Raw genomic sequence first — 23,693 nt, 5'->3', positions numbered from 1 at the left:
AATGTTTTGCCGCACTGATCACATGTGAACGGCTTCTCTCCAGTGTGAATTCTCATGTGTTCTTTAAGATGTTGTTTGTATGTGAAACTTTTTCCACATTGATCACATGTGAACGGCTTCTCTCCAGTGTGGATCCTCATGTGAATCTCAAGACTTTGTTTAGTTGTGAGACTTATTCCACACTGAGTGCAGGTGAAAGATTTCTTGGCTATTTTCTTTAAAAAAATATTTTTAGTCTCTGAGCGACTCAATGGTTTTCCTTCAGGATTGACATGATGTTCCTCCTTTACTTCACTCAGTTCTTCACTCTCCTCCTTTACTTCCATCAGGTCTGAAATCAAAAGAGAAAATTATTAATTTGATTTGCAGTACATCAAAATAATTCAAAGAGAGAAATATAAAGTGAAAGGACATGCAAGTGAGCCCTGGTGTAATAGTAGAAAGTAGACAACTGCTATAAAATACTGTTTTTGAAACTTTCCAAAAATGAGGAATATTTATCTTCCAATTATCATTTTTAAAACATTATAGGCACGAATCCCATGTTTCTTTAGCAAGAACTATCACATATATTTGGTAAATGACACAATTATCTAACATGATATTAACCCTCTGGAGTCTGAGGGGTTTTCTGGGCCCTTGAGATGTTCTGACATGCTCTGACATTTGTGTTTTTTTCAGTTGATTATAAACATATTAATGGCAAAGGTGTAAATTCACTCTATAAAGCACAAACAGGGCTACCATAATATGTGAGCCACGTGTATGTACATGTTTTCATTTTTGAGAGAATAATGTTTATGCATGGATATTGAAAAAACTAAAAACTAAAATTTCTGAAATAAGGCCACAAAACATAGTAAATATGTGTCAATAAGACTTTTGACTAATGGATGTCCTCGCCTAGAGTTTTTTCTTCAAAATTTTGTGAAAATAGTCTTGCTTTATCGTTCATATAAAACCATACATTGATTTAAATTGATGTAAAACAGGTTTTGCTTTGGAAAGCCACTATGCGAGGGGGGCGTGAACGAGGAGTGGTTTACACCTGAGAATACAATGTCCCACCCACTCTGCATAATGATGAGCCATTCATTCAGGTGTGACACTGACTGAGCCAAAATGCAAGGACAAAAGATATATTTAGAAGAAGACTTATATTGACCATTTAAGATTTTGCTTACATCTATCTTGTAAATATCTTTTGCTATTTTATTGAAAAGGTTACAATTACAACAATAATTACAATTTCAACAATATTTCAAGTGTACTCTTTCTTTGTAAAAAAAAATGATTATAGGCCTACATTTTATCTATGTATTCATTAGTTTGAATATAGTCAACATTGGAACAGCTAACATCTTAGTTGATGACTATTTTTGACAAAAATAGTATACAGTACAGTAAAAAGTGTTAGGGGTGTAAATTGGAGCCTACATGACGATTCGATACGATACCGATTTCTTAAGCCAACGATTCGATTATTTTCGATACTTCAGAATTCCCCGCGATACGATTCGATTCAATACTAGATTTTTACATGATATCTATTAAGTTTCAAATAAATCAACAAAAAAATAAAATAATAATTAGCCTTTTATTGAGAATACAGTAAATAATTGCATGTCACAAAGAAATAGTTTTTCCACCGCCACGAATGAGATGAGTGTTGTTCATTATGTCGCCTTGTTGTTGAGGTAAATTGTAGTTTTCCTTGCTTTACCCCGGTCTTAAAGTAAAAAAGATGACTGTGAAAAATAGTAGAATTAAATTAAATACATTTATGGTGAGATTACTACAATTTATTTAATTAAACGCATTTATGGTGAAATTACTACATTTTCATGTGTGTGTGAGTGACACATGTCTGTGTTCATTTTGACCACGAAACATGCACTGTCACTTTAATTCAGCGCGTGCAGCAGCACAAATAGACTCAGTGCGGAAACGATCTCTGCACTGCTGTATAGCCTATGCACCGCAACTGGAAGGGATAAACGGACCGCAACCGCGTGCAGTGTGAAAGCTCTGACCTCAGCTCGCTCCTCGATATACCCACACTTCTGAGGGACATTTTCCATTATTATTATTATTCCTCACAGCGCTGCAAGATGGTGTAAACAAGTAATGATCTGAATAAACTTGTGTGTTTTCTCGAGCTGATACGGGGGACGTTCACAGGATTGCCTCAGCCATTTGCGTTTGAATAGCGCGCGCTCTCCGTGGGTGGAGTCACATTACATCTGAATCAGCTGTAATTAGCTCGACTGGAATCGCTCTCTTTTAATACAGATTTCACAAGATGAGAATATTTGTTTTTTATATAAATTACTTCATTTAAAAGAAGAGAATTCAAGCTTCATGCCTGTGTGTCTGTATGCCTGTTTGACTGAGTATTCGCTTGGTTATTGTTCATTTTCGGACACGTTTCAGAATGGACTACACTGGCAGAGAGAAGGCAGAACTCGCCTCGTGTTTATTTTTCTTTATTTGGCAAAAAGCACAACACATTGTTTTTATTGTGAGTATACACAAAAAGAATACACATTTAACAGAATCGATTGATGTATGAAACTTGTTTTGTAAAATCAAAGTCAAAAAAATATTTAGGTTCTCAATTCAACTCATAAGGAAAAAAGCGAGCAGATCACGCCGGCGTGATTGCCGACTTCTGAGGGTTAACATTAAAATATACAATAATGCCATATTTTGACACCAACTTTGAGATTGATATTTATTGGACGTGCACACTAGACTTTTCCTTGCACTGACTTCCATTCATGCGCATGTGAAAGTGGGACACCAGAAACACAAGCTCAAGTGAATTACCCTGTGAGAAATAACACAAGCGTTTAGCATTACCCATGTCCTACAGTACATGTTTCACTCAACTCTGTTTCTTTTGACATGATTTTCCTCCTTTTAAAAACAGAGCATTTCTTAAAACTGTGACACACAGGAACTGACATCATTTGGGCTCTTTCTACTGCATGATGGGAAGACAAGAAAATAAGCTCAATCCTTTGTCTCAGTTTTTACACAAACTGTAGCATAGACTGTACAGGTCCTTCTCAAAAAATTAGCATATTGTGATAAAGTTCATTATTTTCCATAATATAATGATAAAAATTAAACTTTCATATATTTTAGATTCATTGCACACCAACTGAAATATTTCAGGTCTTTTATTGTTTTAATACTGATGATTTTGGCATACAGCTCATGAAAACCCAAAATTCCTATCTCAAAAAATGAGACCACATGATAAGTGGTCGCTCCAAATGACACGAAGACCTTATATAGTTAATCTATTTAAAGAGATCAATGAACAATACATTTTATACACTTTTTTTTATTTAAACCAGATTTTATACAAATTTCACAGAATTTTCCTGAACATAAACATTTAATAAACTTTTTTTTATAAAAATCACATCACAAACAAGTGCACCATTTAATTTAACTTGACTTAGAATTTCTTTCTAACAAATAATAATGTTATAGATATAAATTATTTCATAAAAGTATTGTATACAGTTAACATTGCGGGTCAATAGGTTTTTTTTTAAGTAATTAATACTTTTAATAATCAAGGACACATACAGTGTCACTTTCAGGCGCAGGCTATAATGTTACGAAAGATTCTATTTCAAAGAAATGCTGTTCTTTTGAACTTTCTATTCATCAAATAATCCTGACATATAAAAAATTCATGTCAATTCATGTCACGTGACCTCCCCGGAGACGCCATCTTTGAGGGCATAAGCTGCAGTGCTGTGTTTACAAGGTTTTACAAGCAAATTTCGAATATTTCTTTCTCTTTATAACGTTACGAAAATCATGAAGGGACAAAGTGACAGAGATTATAAAGAGACTATTAACACAAGACAGAGAGAGGTACAATGCGAAATTTTAGTCATAAATGGTGTGGATCCGCATGCGCTAAACTGAGCACTGATTTTGCAGCTTTGCCTCAGATACAGTATTATCCATGTTTACCATTATCTGGTATTGGCTAGGAGTTTTAACACATGTGAGCAATTCCGAGCCTGGAAATATGAATATTAATATACACGGTATGAAAATAAATAAAACTCGCGTGCAAAATAATTAATGTAACGTTAACAGTTAATGCGGAACTAACGTTACTTTATACGCAGGTTCTTTAGGGACATAATCTGATTGCAAGGCTGGAATGTGTGTGTGTGCGTCAGTCTGTGTGTGTGAGAGAGAGAGTCGCGGGCGCGATCGAACAGTAGAAACAATGTTGTTTATATGTTTTTAATACCTCGTCATTTTGTACATACAGGACATCATTCAAACTAGGGCTGGGTATTGACACAAATTTCACAATTCGATTCGATTTCGATTCACAAGCTAACAATTCGATTCGATTTCGATTACGATTCGATTCGATTCAATATCGATTATTTTGGATATCAGGTACAATACATTGCTAATTTTCTCAAGGAAAACAAATCTCTTAACTATTAAACTATGGGAGTCAGTTGTAGCTTCATTAGCCTACTATAATATTGAAGGTAAAAATTAACTGATTTGTTTACAAACACTTAAAATACACTTATTTTTATAATTATAAAGTTATATGAAATTATATAACAATTTAAATGGTTGCTGTCATAAAAAACTTTCCAGATTTATTCAAACATGCATTAAATATTGAAGAACATAAAAAAAATTACAATGAATTTGTAATATGGTGCATATATTTAACAAAATGCTCCTATCTAGAGTAAATTTTTCTAGCTGACTAACGAGTTTGATCACTGGATGTTTTTTCTGAGGTAAATGTCACGTGACGTTACATGGCATTGTTTACTAACGTCTTTCCACGGTTGAAACACTGATTGAGCGATTACATGTGGCATGATACGGACTTCGATAAGTTGTAGGCTACTCTATCTTTTAACACACTTTCAGATGCTCTTTCATGTTTATTTCGCGCTGTAACTGGTGTTATTAAGGCGGAAGAGAAGGTCATGTGCGCTCCGTGCTGCTGCTTCTCTTGAGCTGTGCCAGAGCGATCTCACGCAACAGCGCCAAAACGGTAATTATGTTTTTGAATATAGTAAGAAAATGGGCGTAATTTGAAATCTGAGACTTCGTTTCATATCAATAATATCAAAGCACAAATATTATTGCGATTTATTTTATAGGATGAGCGCAACAATTCATTCATCAAATGAAAACAGGATGACTAATCGATTCTTGGGATTTAGGAATCGATATCGTTTCGTACAAATGTGAATCGATTAAAATCAAGAAATCGATATTTTTTACCCAGCCCTAATTCAAACTGCAAAGTGTTAACTTATATTTGTGTACACTCGCAATAATAAAACAACAAATTCTTGCATGTTTTGAGGGAGTTTCTTTCCTGTTTATCCTCGCCAGCCATAACCTCCATCGTTGGTCTGACAAAAGCATCGTCTTCTCACATTCATGAATGTGTTAAATCCAAATTTTTAAACTGAACCTCCGGCACGATTTGGAGATGACCATTTTCACTTTTTATCACGAAATTAACTCGAATTAGCTTCTTCTAATGTTTTGCCCTCAGAAATGGCGCCGGGTCGACAAATGCCCGTATGTTGTGACGTCATGTGGGAACTATGTATTTGTGGCAATAGCCAACAATACATTGTATGGGTCAAAATTATCGATTTTTTCTTTTATTCCAAACATCATTAGGATATTAAATAAAGATGTTTTATATTTTGTAAATGTCCTACCATAAATTTATAAACATTTATTTTTGTGAGTGACTAAAGCAATATCGCAAACATAAATGGACAACTTTAAAGGCGATTTTCTCAATGTTTCGATTTTGTAGCACCCTCAGATTCCAGATTTTCAGTTGTATCTGTATCAGCCAAATATTGTTCTATCTTAACAAATCATACATCAATTGAAAGCTTATTTGTTCAGCTTTCATATGATGTATAAATCTCAATTTCCAAAAATTTACCCATATGACATTGACCCATTGAGTGGTTTTGTGGTCTAGGGTTACATGTTAGATTGATTTCTGAAGGATCATGTGACACTGAAGACTGGAGTAATGATGCTGAAAATTCAGCTTTGATCACAGGAATAAATTACAGTTTACTATATATTCACATAGAAAACAGATATTTTAAACTGTAATAATATTTCAGTCTTCTCCTATCAAGGTACTCTGCTCTTGCTGCAGGGTAAGAATTTTTTCGCTTGGCAGGCAGTGGCATCTGGTAAAATAGATTAAAATAGTTTTAAATAAATGAATAGGCAATAATAAATACACTACAAATAAATGCAGTATTACTAAACTGAAATTACATGCTCTATTTTTTATTTATTTTGCATTTTTCTCATATTGTACAAAGAGTGAACATAAACTGTCTGAAATATATATAAAAAATCCCAAATTGCATAAAAATCTATTCCAAATGATACTAAAGTAAAGTACTTTTTTTATATAAACCGTCGTTTGAATATAAAAGCATAAAACTGCCAATCTAGGACATATATCTATCATTGAAAACAGTCTGCAGTGGTCGCACCACATGATATTTGGTCGCACCACATGATATTTTCAAATTCAGTCATAATTTACAGGCACAGAATTGGCCACCTAAACAAAACAAGCTAGCTTGCCACAAAAGGTCACTATGAAATTTATAATAAAAATATATATTTGTAGAAATAACTTTAATATTACATTTTTTTTGGAGGTCATACCACATGACATCCAAATTTGGCAACTACATACCAACCATTACAAAGGTTTATTTTTTTTCCAATTTGAGAGAATTACAAACCTGCTTGCTGCTTCCATGGGTCCTTGGTAAATTGGTTTATGATGTAACTTCCGGTGTTTGAATAGTTTTCAACATACAAGTCCCAAAATGGTTGTTCTTTGATGGTCGCGCCACATGATATTTCATAAAATAGACATCATCGGACAAAGTTTGTTTGTATATTATGATGGAAATATAAATGCAAATGCTTTGAATTTTTTTAAAGGATTACAAAACATTTTGGAAATCATGCCAAATAGTGCAGAATATAAATTTGAATAAAATAAATTCAGAGTAATTTCAAAGATGTTTTCAAAACAGAAGTTATGGCCGGATGGTCGCACCACATGATGTTTTGACACTTTAAATAACAAAAAAAATAACAAAATAAGTAGGCCTAAAGGTTTTTGAAAAGTTAAAGTGAGTACATACATGGGAGAGGTACTACAAATATGCAGAATCTTTTTAGATTAATCATTTAAACCCATTTTTGCCTGAAAAAAATGCAGTCGGACAGAAAATGTAGGCGTCACGTCATTGACCCAATATCATGTGTTATTTTTAATGTGATGACACATTTTGTTCATCCTTCAAAGATTCCCCTAAAACTAAACATTTTAAGATGTAGGAAAACTCTTATTTAAACACTAAATTACCACTGTAAACAGTAAGATGATTATTGGCTATTTTCACTCCCTAATGTCAATTTTTTCACTCATTTTGCTTTTAATTAATATTAAGACATTATGAATGATAGTAATTAAAGTTAATGTCATCTACACCCTAAATTAAGCTTAGTGCTTTATTGTCAGCCCCAGCACCACCAGATACTCTCTGCAGAACTCAGTGGCTCTGGTGTCGCCGCCCTCAGATGCTAGTCTGGAGCCTGTGAACTTAAAGGAACACACCAACTTTTTGGGACTTTGGCTTATTCACCGTTTACCTCCGTTTACCTCCAGTCTTTGTGCTAAGCTAAGCTAGCGGTGGGTGCGTCAGAGAGTTACGGCACGCACGGAGATGAAAAAGGTATGTATGGACTTATCTAACTCTGGGGAATACGGTGAATAAGCCAAAGTCCCAAAAAGTCGGCATGTTCTTTTAAAATAAAACTGCACATTGTAAAGTCTGTACGTTGTCTATTTATTATTAAAGAATTTGTCAGAGCCCTGCCCAGAACATTCTGTACAATTTCATAGTTGAACTGTTTATCTAAATGTGATGAAGTGCTTGAATGTTTCTAACATGAATGTTCTTCAGCATCATGAATGAATGAAGAATAAACACCAACCTCTTTGTTCTTCAGGATCTTCAGTGTGTTTCATTCTGCAGGGTTCTGGATCACTCATGTTCTCACTGTCCTCTTTAATAAACTCAGTCTTTGCAGATTTCAGCTCTTCCTGATGCTCTGATGCTCGTCTTCACTTGTAGCTGATGGGAATTTACAGCATTTATTGGGGAATTACTGTGGGAGGAGCTTCACTGATGATGTGATTGCAGTGGGAGGAGCTTCACTGATGATGTGATTGCTGTTGGGAGGAGCTTCACTGATGATGTATTCTAGCGTGGGAGGAGCTAATCTGCCAAAATCAAAAAAATCAATCATGTGTTTCAAAAAAAAAAAATTACAACAATAAGAATTTATGTCTGTCTATCTATTAGACATCCATCTATTTGTATTGCTAATCCCAAATATTATTCTGCTTCTTGATAAAAATACAGAAATAAATTAATATAAATAATTTAAATTCTTCCAATTATAAATAATGGTAAGAAAAAACAGAAATAAATCTGTGGTGTGGTGGTGTGGCGCAATGGATAAGACACATGCCTTTTGTGTGAGAGACCCGGGTTCGAATCCACTGTGAGACACCAATGTGTCCCTGAGCAAGACACTTAACCCCTAGTTGCTCCAGAGGCGTGCGACCTCTGACATATATAGCAATTGTAAGTCACTTTGGATAAAAGCGTCAGCTAAATGAATAAATGTAAATGTCAATGTAAATCTGCATATAGTAGCCAACAAATGCCCTCAGTCTGCTGACACCAATGAAATGAGCTTTAAGTGTCAATTTACAGGAGATCTGAAGACATCAGCATAATAAATGAGGTGAAAACAGGAACTATTGTCATGAAATAAAGAGTGTTTTCAGCAGATCTGTTAATATTGATGAGCCTCAGACTATCAACACTCATTCAACAAGCCATTCAGGATCATCAGCAGATCATCTCACTTTATTCTGTTAGAAACACATTATTTGAGTCAGCATAAATGATAAAAGCATGTAAAACTGCTCTACTGAAAGACAATACTGTAATCTTTCACAATATTTCATTTCATTTATTTATTTATTCTCTTTTCATGGTAATGCAACACGAAATACCACAACAACAATCCAACAAACACAACAAAAATACATTCCATGACAAGAAGAACAGGAGTAGGATGAAGAAAAAAATAAATCTTATAAACTCCTACCCCATTCTTATAATAAGAAAGTTACAAATTAGATGGCCTCACCAACATGAAAGAAAAAAGAAATAATAATAACAACGAAATTAATACTATTAATTCTGCTTACACAACACTAAACAAACAAAAACAACATTAATGCAATAATGACAACTCTGACATCAAAGACAACAACGAGACCATGATCATTGATATTATAGTTTTAACAATTTTCACCATCATCTTTATACAAGTTAAGTATCTTCTCTTTATACTTATATTTAAATTGAACTATATTTGAACAACATTTTAAATCATTCTCTAGACAATTCCATCTTTTCACACCAGAAACTGAAACACACATTTGTTTGAGGGTATTTCCAGTAAAAGGTTGTTTAAAGTCATTATTTCTTCTGCTTGTCTCACTATTCACAGTAAAAAGGGTTTGCAGTCCATGTGGTAACAAGCAATGTTTTGCTTTATGAACAACTAATAAAGTTTGTAAAGCAACCAAGTCCTTCAATTTGAGTAGTCCTGACCTCAGAAACAGTCCTGTAGTATGTTCTCTTGGAGCAACTCCATTAATTATCCTTATTGCCCTTTTTTGCAAAATAAATAAGGGCATTAAATTAGTAAAATATGAATTACCCCATACCTCCAAACAATACATCAAATAGGGCAAAATAAAGGAACAATAAAGGATTCTCATTGCTTTATAATTTAACATAAACTTTACTTTACTCAAAACAGCAATATTTTTACACATTTTATTTCTTACATAGGCTATATGTGATTTCCATTTAAATTTTTCATCAATGAGTACTCCTAAAAACCTAAATTCTGACACTCTCTCAATAGTTTTTCCATTTAGAATCAAACAAACATTATCAGGACATAACATGACAATATGACATGGATAAAACATAAATAACAAAAACAATCACTAATGACACTCATCTCCATCAACCACGACAGAGAAATAATTACAGCAGCATAATATGTCCACATTAATCTAAATCTAGTTTGATTTTGACAATAAGTCAGTTACTTAGATCTATCATTAAAATAATATGCGCTGAAACTAACAATGATCATAAAACATTTAAAACTAAAGAGCATCACAAAGTAATATTGTTCAAGAGTAAAACGCTATTCATTTATTAACATTTAGCCCAAGAGTTGATTTAATGTCTCATCATCACACTTTAATAGTGCTCATTATAGGCTCAACGTAAAGTAAGAGATCGATTCACATAATTCCCCTCACAGATCTCAAACTTTAACTCTTGACTCGACATTCAGTAACAGTTCTCACTCCAAACATCGAGACAATCACACAAACGAACACAAACTCGCTCAGGTCTGAATGAACTCAACATATTCTCCTCATGCTCGCTGCTGCTGCACTAAATGTTTATTTCAGGAGGAAGACGCCAGAAAAGACGCACAAGTATCGCTGTGATCGATGAAAACAATACAGAAATGAGCCTGTCGCTTAATCAAACTGTATAAAGTGTGTGTGATGGTTGTGTAAATATGAGAAATACCTTTAACTGCTCTCCTCACCCCAGAAGACTCGACGCTGCGTCCCAATTCTGTACTATCCGCCCTAAATAGTCTCAGAAAATAGAATTAGTACATCCCAGATCGTAGTATTTTGCTGGTTTCAAAGATACCCGTATGGTCTACTATTTCCGGTCAGAATCCGAAGTGCAGATCGTGCGTTGGCCGAGGATTCGGTTAAAACTACAAACACGAGTGAAAAGTGCTAAAAAACTACAGACATGGAGGACGCGCGAGTCCGGCGGTTATGTAGAGATGTTTAGATAAAGGGGTTTGTACGGTGACCGGGAGGGGACATGTTCGGTTCACTTATTTTTGTCGTGGCCACAACATAAACTCGTGGGAACGTGAAGTCGTGGGAACGTCATATTAAGTCGTGGCCACGAGATAATTTTGTTGAGGTAACGACATCATTATGTCGTGGCCACGCGTTGAGGGAGCCACAGCGGCCAATAACCGTATAGCCTACCATGGAGATGACATAAGAAATAACATTTTACTTTAAATTAGGAATGTCATAAAGATATAGTGCGGTCTTTGGCATTAAGACATGGGTACGTTATAAAGATAAGCGCATTCTAAGACTTTTTTTTGTCGCACGCATATTTAGGGACCGTCTCAAAATTACATGCGACATTGGCATAAACGTTTCTAACTTCAACAGCATTTGAAGACAATGACTTACAGTCATAAAACCAATTGTACATTGTTCACCCAGGTCTCATGTATGATGCACACCTTTAATATTTTTTTAGATTTATTACAATAAACTGCTAAATCATATGCAAATATTGCTATGTATTTCACTACTGTATGGGATCATACACAGAATATGACTATTTAAAGCTCAATAGCATTTGAAGACAATGACTTAGCCTACACTCATAAAACCAACTGTACATTGTTCATATAGGTCTCATGTGTGATGCACACCTTTAATATTTTTGATATTTATGACAATAAACTGCTAAATCATGCAAATATTGCTATGTATTTCACTACTGTATGGGATCATATACAGAATATGACAATATTTAAAGCTCAATAGCATTTGAAGACAATGACTTACAGTCATAAAACCAACTGTACATTGTTCATATAGGTCTCATGTATGATGCACACCTTTAATATGTTTGATATGGCAGTAAACTGCTAAATCATATGCAAATAATGCTATGCATTTCACTACTGTGTGGGATCATAATATACAGAATATGACCACATTTAAAGCTCAACAGCATTTGAAGACAATGACTTACAGTCATAAAACCAACTGTACATTGTTCATCTAGGTGTCAGGTATGTGGCAGTAGTGAAATAGGCCTACAATATTTGCATATGATTTAGCAGTTTGTCATAAATATCAAAAATCTGTGTGTGCATCATACATGAGACCTGGGTGAACAGTGTACAGTTGGTTTTATGACTGTAAGTCATTGTCTTCAAATGCTATTGAAGTTAGAAATGTTTATGCCAATGTCGCATGTAATTTTGAGACGGTCCCTAAATATGCGTGCGACAAAGTCTACGAATGCGCTTCATGTGTCTTTCACTTATAACGTACCCATGTCTTAATGCCAAAGACCGCACTATATCTTTATATGACATTCCTAATTTAAAGTAAAATGTTATTTCTTCTGTCATCTCCATCTCTGCTGTAGCCCAGTCTATGGTAGGCTTTACGGTTACAGTATTGGCCGCTGTGGCTCCCTCAACGCGTGGCCACGACATAATGATGTCGTTACCTCAACAAAATGATCTCGTGGCCACGAGAAAAATATATCGTTCCCTCAACATATGATCTCGAGGCCACGACTTTGCATCGCGTGGCCACGACATAATGATGTCGTTACCTCAACAAAATGATCTCGTGGCCACGACTTAAAGGGATAGTTCACTTTGAAATTAAATTTTGGTATGTTTTAGCTTACCTCAAGGGCATCCAAGATGTAGGTGTCTTTTTTTCCGCAGTAGTTTCAATTTTGATATTTTTAGGTCAAACCGTTCTTGTCTGTCAGTCATATAATGCAGGTCTATGGTCACTGTCTCAAAGAGCATGCACAAGTCCAAATTAAAACAATTCCCCACCATCCAAATTAAACAATTCCCCATCATAAGTACACTTTGATGGCCTAAGACACGAAACGAGTGGTTTGTGTGAGAAAACGAACCGTATTTATATAGTTTTTGCCTCTTGAACAAAGCCGCGTCCAACTGATCTGACGGCGCGGGCGGGTATAGATATATACACTGATGTCGCCTTGGCTAATGAACTGCAATAGCGAAGGCGACATCTAGTGCTAGTGTTTCTATACCCGCACGCGGGAGGATATAGATATAGAAACACTAGATGTCTAAATTATATTGCATCTGCAGCAGCATCGATGAATATTGTTGCCTCTGTTGTAAGTTGTTGTGAATAAAAGCATCTGCTAAATGTAAGTTTATTTAGATTCATACCATTTCTGTAGATCAGCAGCAAACACATATCCAACAGATATCCTTCTTAATATGTCTATATATCTTAAAATCTAAAGTAATCATTTTATTTACATAATTTTAGTTGTTGTTGTTTTTAACACGTGAGCAGCTCAGTTTAGGTAGGAATAGCAACAAAAAAAAAAAGTTAGGGATAACTGTCTTATGTCATTTAAGAGCAAGTGATATTGATTTGAATTTTGTGGACCTAAATATCTATTCAGCAACAAAAATATGCCTATCTGGTAGTGTTACTTGAAAACCATAATTGTTTCTTATAGAAAATAAATAGTAAAAAAATATGGTAATAAACTTTTTTCCCGGACTGAGAAATCATATGCAAAGTGCATTTAAAGTGATTGAACATGATTTCAGCTCAGTAATCCTCCTCAGTTTCGCGGACAGTCGGAAACATATGTCGGAAACTACTTTTTCTCTGTCGCTCGGCATTTTTCGGTTGATATTTGCAGTGGATATTGCAGTGGAGAACTGCCCAACCTTTGTGACGCTCTCAGCGGCTCTCAACGCTTTCTTTGTTGCCGTGGCCCCCTCTGGCCACCACGTAGCTCCGCCCCTGCTTAGGCATTTTTGGTTCAGTGTTACACTTACTACAGACAGTACATACATAAGTGACAAGTAACAAGGACAAAGATTTATTTTAATTATAAATATACTGTGTGTGTGTGTGTGTGTGTGTGTGTGTGTGTGTGTGTGTGTGTGTGTGTGTGTGTGTGTGTGTGCCAGTCACTGTCTCCATCTTCAGGAGGTGCTCCAAGTTGACATCATGCATGTGTGTATGAAGAGGTCAGGGTCTGGAAAGCACAGAAAATGCCCTACAGTCGATGGAAATCACCTTTACCTGTTCTAATGATGACTAATACTAGATCCATGCCTGAGGTGTGACTTGCCTACCCGGTTGTGCATTAACGTGTTCACTGTTACAAATTGCTGTAGATTCTACAGAAAAATTCTACAGAAATGTATTGTTTTATCATTTTACAAGTTATTACTGTAATTCGCAATGCATTATGGGTCAAAAAGAGTATTACAGTTGTTAACAGTATATTTCCCTGTCAACTGTAAATTGATTTACAGGTAAGAGGTGTTTTCACTGTAGTTCATATGGTTTTACAACAATTTACTGTGATGTGGCATTATGGGATTGCGCGGGCTGAATACAGGTTTGAAAACTGGTGGACTGGAACAGCTAAGAAGAGTTGAAGATAAAAGGCACTATTTACTCAATTTTTGGTAAGTTAACTTAAATTTACGTCCATAAATATTACAATCTAATGTATTACAAATGCTGTTGAGCAATTCATATTTTGAACAGAATTCATAGGCATGTCAGATGTAATTAATTTTATCAACTTGTTAATAAATAATAAGCGTGCACGCTGTCAAGCTGAGCGGTGGAAATATCTGCTTTAAAGTTCATTTTTAGCATTTCTTGTTGCTTCTTCACCTGCTCGCTTTGTCTAGCTCTGTTAATTGCTTTCTCTAGAGTCAGTTCGGGATCAAGTTGTAGCTGTTCTGACAAGCGTTTATCTCTCAGACCCACAACAAGTCTATCTCTCACCATTTCGTCATGCAGAGCCCCGTATCCGCAGTGCTCCGCTAGACAGTGCAGCGCAGTGTGAAAGCTGTCAGCGCCCATTTCTTGCTGCCTCTGGTTAAACTTTGCCCTCTCGAAGATCACATTTCTGCGTGTTACAAAGTGGGCATCCAGCTTTCTCTTAACTGTGTCGTACTCACTCGCTTCCTCTGGGCTGAGGTGCAGGGAAACCAGTATATTCTCCGCCTCCTCCCCCACTGTGTAAATCAGTGCATTCACTTGATTTTCGTCCGCTTGCGTCTCCAATCCAGATGCGATGCGGAATCTGTCGAAGCGTTTAATCCATTTAGTCCAGTCTTCGGCTTTAAATGTGAACTTCTCTGGTGGAGAAACTTGAAACTGATTCATTTTGCCGTCCGTGAGCTCGCTAGCATTAGCGTTAGCCCCAAACTTTCGGTAATCGGCAGAGAGAAAGCAAATAAACAACTAGCCTGCGCCCTGTGTTATCTCTAATTTGTTAGATGTCCGTTTTTTACGTTTTTGCTTCTGACACCATGTTATGTGTTTTATAGGTACACCGTAACCTTTATAGGAGGCTTAACACAAGGACCACAGCTGCACATCCATTGAACCCACGGCTTTATTCGTTCCCCCCTACAACAACAACCTACACATGGTTCCTACCCCATTAGTTAACCTGATACTACATCACCCACCGTGCAAGAATGTACCACTTGCAAAAAAAAAAAAAACGCAACGCAATAAATTACCATTTGCCCCGGAGCAGGTTAGCCATGCAGCGTAAGATACCATGGCAACGAACACCGATTAAAGCCGATCTACTTTCATGGTACCTAAAACCCAGGGTTGGCGGAAACTAAGCTGAAACATAGCTGGCTAGCCACCTAATCCGGCTTCATGGTACAGGCCCCTGCTTTATTGATCCTGTAAACAGTTTGGGTTATTTCCATCATAATATCCTGTCTTGCTTCTGACTGCATGTTCTTGAAACTGGTTTGTGCACTACTTGAGTCTGACCCTACACTGAAAAAATATTTTCATTCATCCAATTAAAAAAATCTATATTTTATAACTTGAACCAATGAAAAATAAATAACTTACTCTAACCAATATTTTCTATGTCTGTGAAAACTATTTTATAAAACTTGGTACAAAGTACATTTTTCATGTTGAAGAAAGTCAATTAATTTAAATTCAATTTTTGATCTAAACAAAAATATATAGATTTAATCAAAACAAAACTTCTCATTTAAGAAATATGTATTAGAAATTATTTGTTTTCTCCAATCAAATATATATAGATTTAATTAAACAATTATGTATCATTTTTAAAAATAAAAGTTAATAGAAATTATTAATTTTAAACAAACAAAAATATATGGATTTAATAAAACATGTTTCCCATCAGGGAACATTGCTTAATATTTGATCTGATCCAAAATCTAATAAATAAAAAAAGACAAATAATTTACATTGCATAAAGATTTATTGACTTTCAAGTACTCATATTTTGACTTCAAGGGCTTGCAAACATTGAGAAAACAACAGTCTTATCAGCCTTAACTGAGAACAATGCAGTGAATTAGGGAGATGCAACAATTTCTCAGTTCACTATATCTATCACTATCTAAAAAACAACAACACATTGTTGAAAAGTTTCGATTTCAACTAAACTTAACGCAATTTGATCTGAACTGGACTGCTTCAAGACATGGCAGGTACTACTACTGAAATACTGAACCTATTACTTTAACTATAGCCAGTCACTTAAACAAAACATTCTTTACGGGTATAAACTGGAATGTGTGGGAACCCTGAATTAGTCCTTTAATAACTAGAACTATTTAGAACTAGTCCTTTAAGCTCTATTGTAGAGCTGGTCATAGAGCCTCTTTACTTTGTTCGTCATGCTTTTTGGGTCCAGGTCCATGATGACTTTCTGGATATATTCAAATGTCAGTTTCAATGTCTTGGGATATTCCAGGTTGAAGGCATAAAGGAGGCCCAGGAGAATGGCAACAGCATTTGTGACAGAGGGCAAGCCGCTCAGAACCTCTTGTCCCTCTAGAACGATTCCAATGTTTGTGGGAATAGCTTGTGCATCTCTGATGACAAAGATGGCCATGGTTTCTTTCTGTAGAATTAGTTCAGCCTCTTCCTTTCCTGACACCTGGAAAAGAATTTAGGAAGAAAAAATAAGAAAAAAAAAGAATAAGGAATCATACAGGTTGGGTTTCCCCCCAGACTAAAGGTGTCGCATGCCTGTCCTGTCTCGTGTAGCACATGTGGTGTTTGTGTTCCTGTCTCTGTTTTGACCCCACCCTCCTTGTTATCTCATTATTGGTTTCATTTGCCCCACCTGTTGTTCCCTCATCACCTGCCTGATTTGTCCCTTTTATAAGTTCCTTTGTGTTTGCAGTCTGTGTCGAATTGTTGTCTTGTACACGTCTCCTGTTCTCCCGTGACCCCTTTTGGTATGTTCGTTTTTGAAGTTGTTGTTTTGTATTAAGTTATGTTTTCCCCCTCGTGGGTTTTGTTTTGTGTTTAGTGTTTCTTTTGTAATAAATATCTTTTTCCCTTTGCATTTGAGTCCTCCCTTTGTTGTCTTTAATTAAACGTGACAAAAGGTTAACAAAGCCCAAACTATTAGACTACATTCAGATGCTATTTTTTTTATTTAGATAACAAATAACTCAAAACAAATTGAATGCAAACACGAAATGCACAATTTTATAATTAGCATCTACTTCTAACTAATTATAAAATTAAGTTTTTACTCAAATTCGTTTTTGAAATATAAATATAACAGTCGCATAAACTTACCAGCGCATGGGACTCTGATTTTAGTGGAAAGGTATTGTATCTCTATTTGAAATTTGCCTACAGACTGTTTTCAGACATATATCTGAACATAGTCTGATGGCTAATTTTGAAGTTGACAGCCTTAGCTAGAATTTTCACATCGCTAAATTAATCTTGCCTTACCAGGAAATCCTTGATGAGGTCCTCCACTGCTTCTCCCATGTAGAGAATGAGACTTTTTATAGCAGTCTCTCTCTTAACCGCAATGTCAGTATCCTGCATCAAGATAATAAAAAATCTAAAATGAAACTGGTTAAGTCGATCCATGCATTTACTGTGAGTCTGTGAAGGTTTGTTAAAGGTGCTCCAAGTCAGTGGTTCCCAACCTTTTTCCTTGGGGCCCCCCTATGTACATATTTAACAATCCGTGACCCCTAATATATATATATATTAGGGGTGTAATGGTTCACAAAATTCACGGTTCGGTTCAATACGATACACTTATGTCACGGTTTGGTTTGGTACGTTTCGGTACGTTTTTGATACAGCAAAAAGAAAGAAATGCCAGAGAAATTTCCTTGATTTCATTTTTTTAATTCTTTTTTATATTAAAACTAACATCATAAAGTATGATATTTTTTTTACTTTGAGCAATTCTAGAGCTATAATTGACTCTTCTTAGGAGCATATAAAACAAAACAGCTCCTTGGAAAAAATTAAATGTAATATTGTAGTAGTTATAAACAAAGGTTTATTTTATTTCAGATTAACATTTGAGGGCAGCAATTGTATTCATAATGTAAAAATGCTGTTTGATCCGTTAATAACGGAGAAATGTGAATGTTTCTCACTAGATCTCGCAGCAATGTTATTACTTCTGTGGCGAATTCAAATGCTTTCTTTACTGGATCTCTTATTAACGCTGTGTAGTAACAGTGTGGCATGATCACGATCGGCTCGCGCTGCACTGGTCCAAACTGATAAACGGTCCTTCAACCACACAATAACGAGCAGTTTCGTTCCGCTTGCATTACGTTTGCCATTTGATGTTGGGCACTGTTGTGGTCACGCCGGCGTCTCTTACATTATGAGTGCGCTTGCCATGCGCAACGCGCCTACATTTGAAATAACGAAATTGTAATTGAAATCGGCATTGTAAGCATATGATTTTTTTAAAAACTTAGAAAAAATATTTTTATAAAATTATTAGGGGAACATTTTATGCATCTTTATTCACCTCAAAGCATATCCGCTCCCGCGCCCCCGCGCTTCCGTGTGTGTGTTTCTGTGTGTGTTTGTGTGTGTGTTGTATCAACCATTGGACAGACTGAATATAGGTCTATTTGACCTGTGTTTGTGTGTTTCTGTGTGTGTGTGTGTTTCTGTGTGTAAAATTAGGTAGAAAGTTAGGTAGCAGCAGAAAGTAAGGTAGAACAGTTAGCCTATGTGTATTAGCATGTAGATACAATGGGTTATCCCACCGGTCACTATTGTTGCCACTGACATGTTTGTGAGTTACAAAAGTTGAGTAATTGCAAATGCATATCAATACTAGACACTTCCATAGTAGGAAAAAATATATACTATGGTATAGTCAATGGGGACCGAGATCTGTTTGGTTACAAACATTCTTCCAAATATCTTCCATTGTGTTCAGCAGAACAAAGAAACTCATACAGGTTTGGAACAACTTGAGGGTGAGTAAATGATGACAGAATTTTCATTTGTGGGTGAACTATCCCTTTAAGGTTTTATTGAATGCTACCTCTGACTAAGAATGCATTACTATGCACTTGTATAGTCTTTTATTTTGGAATTTTAAGAGCAATAAACATATATTGCAATGTTAAGGAATTCATGTTTTTTTCATTCAGATATGTAAATTAACATGTATAAATTGCTATTAGTCAATTAATGGGGAGATAATCGAATCGAATTGAAATCGAATCGGACTGGAAAAATGAATCGTTAGATTAATTGATGCATCGAAAAAATTATCGCTAGAATAATCGTTTAAAAAATAATAGTTTATCCCAGCCCTATTGAAAATGTATTGACGACTTGAGATGACATGATGGTGAACAGGAAAGTAAAAAACATATGTACCTTTTCTACAATTGGCAGCAGCCTTGTCTTCTCACGAATGGCTCCACCCTTCTTTCTGACCACCTGCATTAATTCACTGCACCTCTATATATATATATATTTATATATATAAATATATATTTATATATATATATATATTATGAATAATGCTAGTGTACCTCTTGAACTTCTAAGAGTGCCGGCCATCTCTCAATGATGCTGAGCAAAGATGTTTTCTTGTCGACAATTTCTTGCCTCCTGAATGCAAATGTCTGAGCCATCTTCTCTCTTATAGTTTTGATATTGTTCCTTTTCTTTACCTCAGACAAGAGGGCTATTCTCTCTTGCTCCATGGACTCTGGGGTCTCGTTAAGAGGTAGAGATGGGTAATGATTAGACTCAGCTCGCCTGGGTTTCTTTATGTTCTTTGCAGGGTGGGCATCCATCAGGGACTTTCTTTTCATAGTGTTGACGGTCAGCTCGTCAGATGATGAACTGTGCGATTTCAGGTATGTGCGATAGTTATACATCTTCGTCTTGAGTCTCTGTTTCCATCCATAACTGTGGTTGAAGCTCCCAGGTTCTTTCAGACAGGGGTGTGTCTGTGTGAGTGTCTCTGCCACTTCGCTCAAGTCTGCATCGCTAGGATAAGATTTGTAAGAAAAGATTTTATCAGCGAGTGTTTCCAGTACGTTTGAAACCATTTTAGAACTTGGAGTGAGTCTAACCAGGCTTCTCTGGTACTCAGCATTTCCAGCCCTAAGTTGGGATTCTGTTGAATGAGAGAAAGTTGGGATGACAAACACCTTGGGCCACTGCTCCTTTCTGTAGGTATTAGAGGAATGGCTGCTTATGGGTAACAAGTCATCTAAGCTTGCAAAGATACTTGAATCATCTTGGCTGTGAAAATTGCCCTTATCCGCAGACATATCAACTGATTCCAAGAATAGAGTCACTGTGGGTTCAACATGAATAACTTTCAAAGTGGCAAGATCCTTCAGTTCTGAGGTTGAAGTTAAGTTAACCCAAGTTCCAAAATCAGCATCGTAGTACTGAAGTCGTATTTCATTAGTTAGACCACAGACACTCTTTATTTGCTGGATGACTTCATCAACAGAGGATGGGATGCCATTTGGAAGCTCCAACCTGATGCTGTTGTCCTCTTCTAAAATCACCAGGAGCCGTGTGGCGCCCGCCATGCTTTGAGATCCTCTGAGTAGGATGAAAAGAGAGAAAGACATTAGAAATGTGCATAACTAATTTTTTTTATGGTTGAATGATGAGTGGGTGCTATGAAGTTCATGTTAGAGGCATAAACAATTAATCAGCATTATGAATCAAATCCACTGTGACCTTCATTAATGAATATGTATATATTTGACCCAACTCTTAAAGACATGACTTAATGCAAACCTTAAACTTGAAGATATCGCTTGAGTGTAATAAGCCGCATTGCCCCAACTGTGTAGTCTACCAGGGGGTAAGGATCGGTCAGTTGAGATGGCTCCATAACTTCAATCTCCTTTGAAGGTGAGGTTTCAAGTTGATAGGCTCTGAAGTGTTCCATGTACCAAGAACTTAGTTTCCGAACAATGAAGACCAACTCCTTTTTGAGAACCACCATCAGGATGATTTCAGTGAAGGCAGGCATTCCTTCAATTGAGCCATATGGAAGGATCATTCCAAGTCTGTAGTTAAATCCATTATAGGTGACATTTTCAGACAAAGAAACTTCCTTCACATTTGGGTGCTTGTGTTTAACAGCCAGTGCAATATCATCTTTCAGGACATCAATGCTAACTGTTGAACACTTTTTAACTTCCAATAAAGGTTTAGGAAAGTTGAATGAGTAGAGCTGGTGCGCCAAAGATAACTGGTGTCTCTCTGCCAAGGAATACAACAAGTTTTTAAAGCAGCTAGTGTGTTGTGCAACTCTCTTAAAAAAGCTATGTTTCCCTTCAAATCTTAAAGTCCAGAGTGAAACAAGAGGTCCAAACTGATAAATTAGCTGCGGGTAGTGTTCCAAGAAGTGATGCTTTGGAAGCAAGTTGGAGTCTGGGAAAACCTCCTTAAACCGTACTCTATGTTCAGAGATTTTGAAATTTAAATAAGCTATTGTTTCGTCAGTATGCACAGGTGCGAAAACAAGGTCAACAATGTCCTTTAAGTCAGTGAGGAGATTCCAGGCTGGTTCATCAGCAGGTACTTTCTGTCCCAAGAGGAGTGGCAAAAACCTGATCAAACTCCAATTCTCGTGAGAATTGCCATCAACTGTTTTCCTTTTTGAGTAGGAAAGTGGCACAGGATGGGGGGAATTTGCTTTATCTTTCCACTTGAAGGGAAAAGTTTTTATGGAGTCATTCAAAAACTCCAAGGTAAAGTACTTCTTTGAGGTGAAAACAGAGAGACACAGAGCTATTTCATGAGGAACAATCCCTTCAAATAAATCATGAACTATGTCTGGTGGGAAGCCAGTAGTGACATTAAAATGATCAAGTTTTTCGGACAAAACACAAGTTCTCTTAACGCCAAAAAAATTGCCCAACGATTCCTCCTCAAGTGTTTTAAGATGTCTCGCGTGACCCTCCTCTGTCCTTAAAGAGAATGTTCCACTCCCTACGTCCCTCGTCTGAATTTCTAATTTCGAAGCCGTACAAAACCTACAAACATAAGCACTCGAAAAACTCTCCACAAAACCAGCACAACCATGAGCACCTAGGTTATCAGCAACAACACATTGCACTGTCCCTTTTACAGATTTTCCTAACTTGCTCACAAATATACCATGTTTCTCTAAAATAACTATATCATTAATCAAAGGCTCTAAAACGGTGTTAAATCCATACAATTTTACATCATCACTTTTGATCAATGCAGCCAAGTAGATTGATGACAATGAAGAGTGCGAACCAGGTGGCAGATTGCCTAAAATCCAGTATAGAGCACAGATTTTATGCTTTTTGCGTGAGGTGCCAAGGGGATTGCAAACCTCAAAATCATCTATATACAGAATTATTGAAACTGCACACTCGTTTGAGAAAAGGCTGTGTTCTTTAAAGATTGCACCATCCCAGAGACATCTGTAAACCTGCTTCTCACCTGACACTGATTGAAGTTTCTCCTTTAAATTAAATGCATTGCTGAGGATAGTCTCACAATTCAAAACCTGCTGCAATGTTTTTAGTACAGAAATGTACTGAAATGACCTTTTGTTCTTTTGATCAATTACATATTCTACTGGTTCCACAACAAAAAACTTACTTCTATAATATTTATTGCGCCTCCATGCAGTGGATAATGGGCCCTCTTTTCCAATAGCACTTTGAATAGGATGTGAGGTACAGAGTTCTGTGGCTAACTCTTGGACAAGGGACCCATCTACCTGACAATTATGATTCACTAAAAACTGAGTGATTGTCTTCTGAGTGACCGGAACAGACACAGTACCAATAAGAAATTGCAGTTCCTCAAGAAGTACATTTACAGCTGCACTTGACACCAGGTAAATGTTTTCCAATTTTAGGAGAACTGAGGCTAACTTTAGCTCAACATCTTCTATCAAATCTTTAGGTTCTACAAAAGTTGGTTCTTCAAATAGTAAATCCTCATTCAAATCAATGTCACTGTTAACTGAATCAAAAGCAGAGGGATAGAAGAGTGATCCGTGAACTATGCCAGGTTTGAGATCTCTTACTGTACACACTTTGTGTTTTCTCCATTTGTGAGTGTGGAAACTTCCATATACATTGGTTTGATATGAACAGTCAACATACATACAAGTAACTGATTAATTATTTTTCAAATGTTGGCCAATGTGGTGAAAAAAGTCAGTTTCAGTAGCAAGTTGGTTGCAGTCACAAACGTGGCACTTAAAATGTGAGATGTCTTCTATAGATGAATGCGGAGAAGGGTGGTGTGTACATAGATGCTTCAGAAGAGC

General features: G+C 36.2%; 1 protein-coding gene across 1 annotated transcript; it reads right to left on the bottom strand.

Annotated features, from left to right (window-relative positions):
- Positions 1-16,562: 16,562 nt before the first annotated feature.
- Positions 16,563-19,826, bottom strand: LOC311275838 (uncharacterized protein). Its single transcript, XM_084385093.1, has 3 exons — positions 19,775-19,826; positions 17,852-17,944; positions 16,563-17,036 (listed from the first exon to the last, which is right to left on the bottom strand). The coding sequence occupies exons 2-3, from the start codon at positions 17,888-17,890 to the stop codon at positions 16,725-16,727; spliced, it is 351 nt and encodes a 116-aa protein (XP_084241219.1). The 5' UTR covers positions 17,891-17,944; positions 19,775-19,826; the 3' UTR covers positions 16,563-16,724.
- Between the last annotated feature and the right edge of the window lie 3,867 nt (positions 19,827-23,693).

The sequence above is a fragment of the Rutilus rutilus genome, assembly GCF_951802725.1.
Source record: "Rutilus rutilus genome assembly, chromosome: 1".
Taxonomy (NCBI): domain Eukaryota; kingdom Metazoa; phylum Chordata; class Actinopteri; order Cypriniformes; family Leuciscidae; genus Rutilus; species Rutilus rutilus.
Note: the sequence above shows the minus strand (reverse complement) of the source record. Positions and strands in the feature narration are given on the sequence as shown.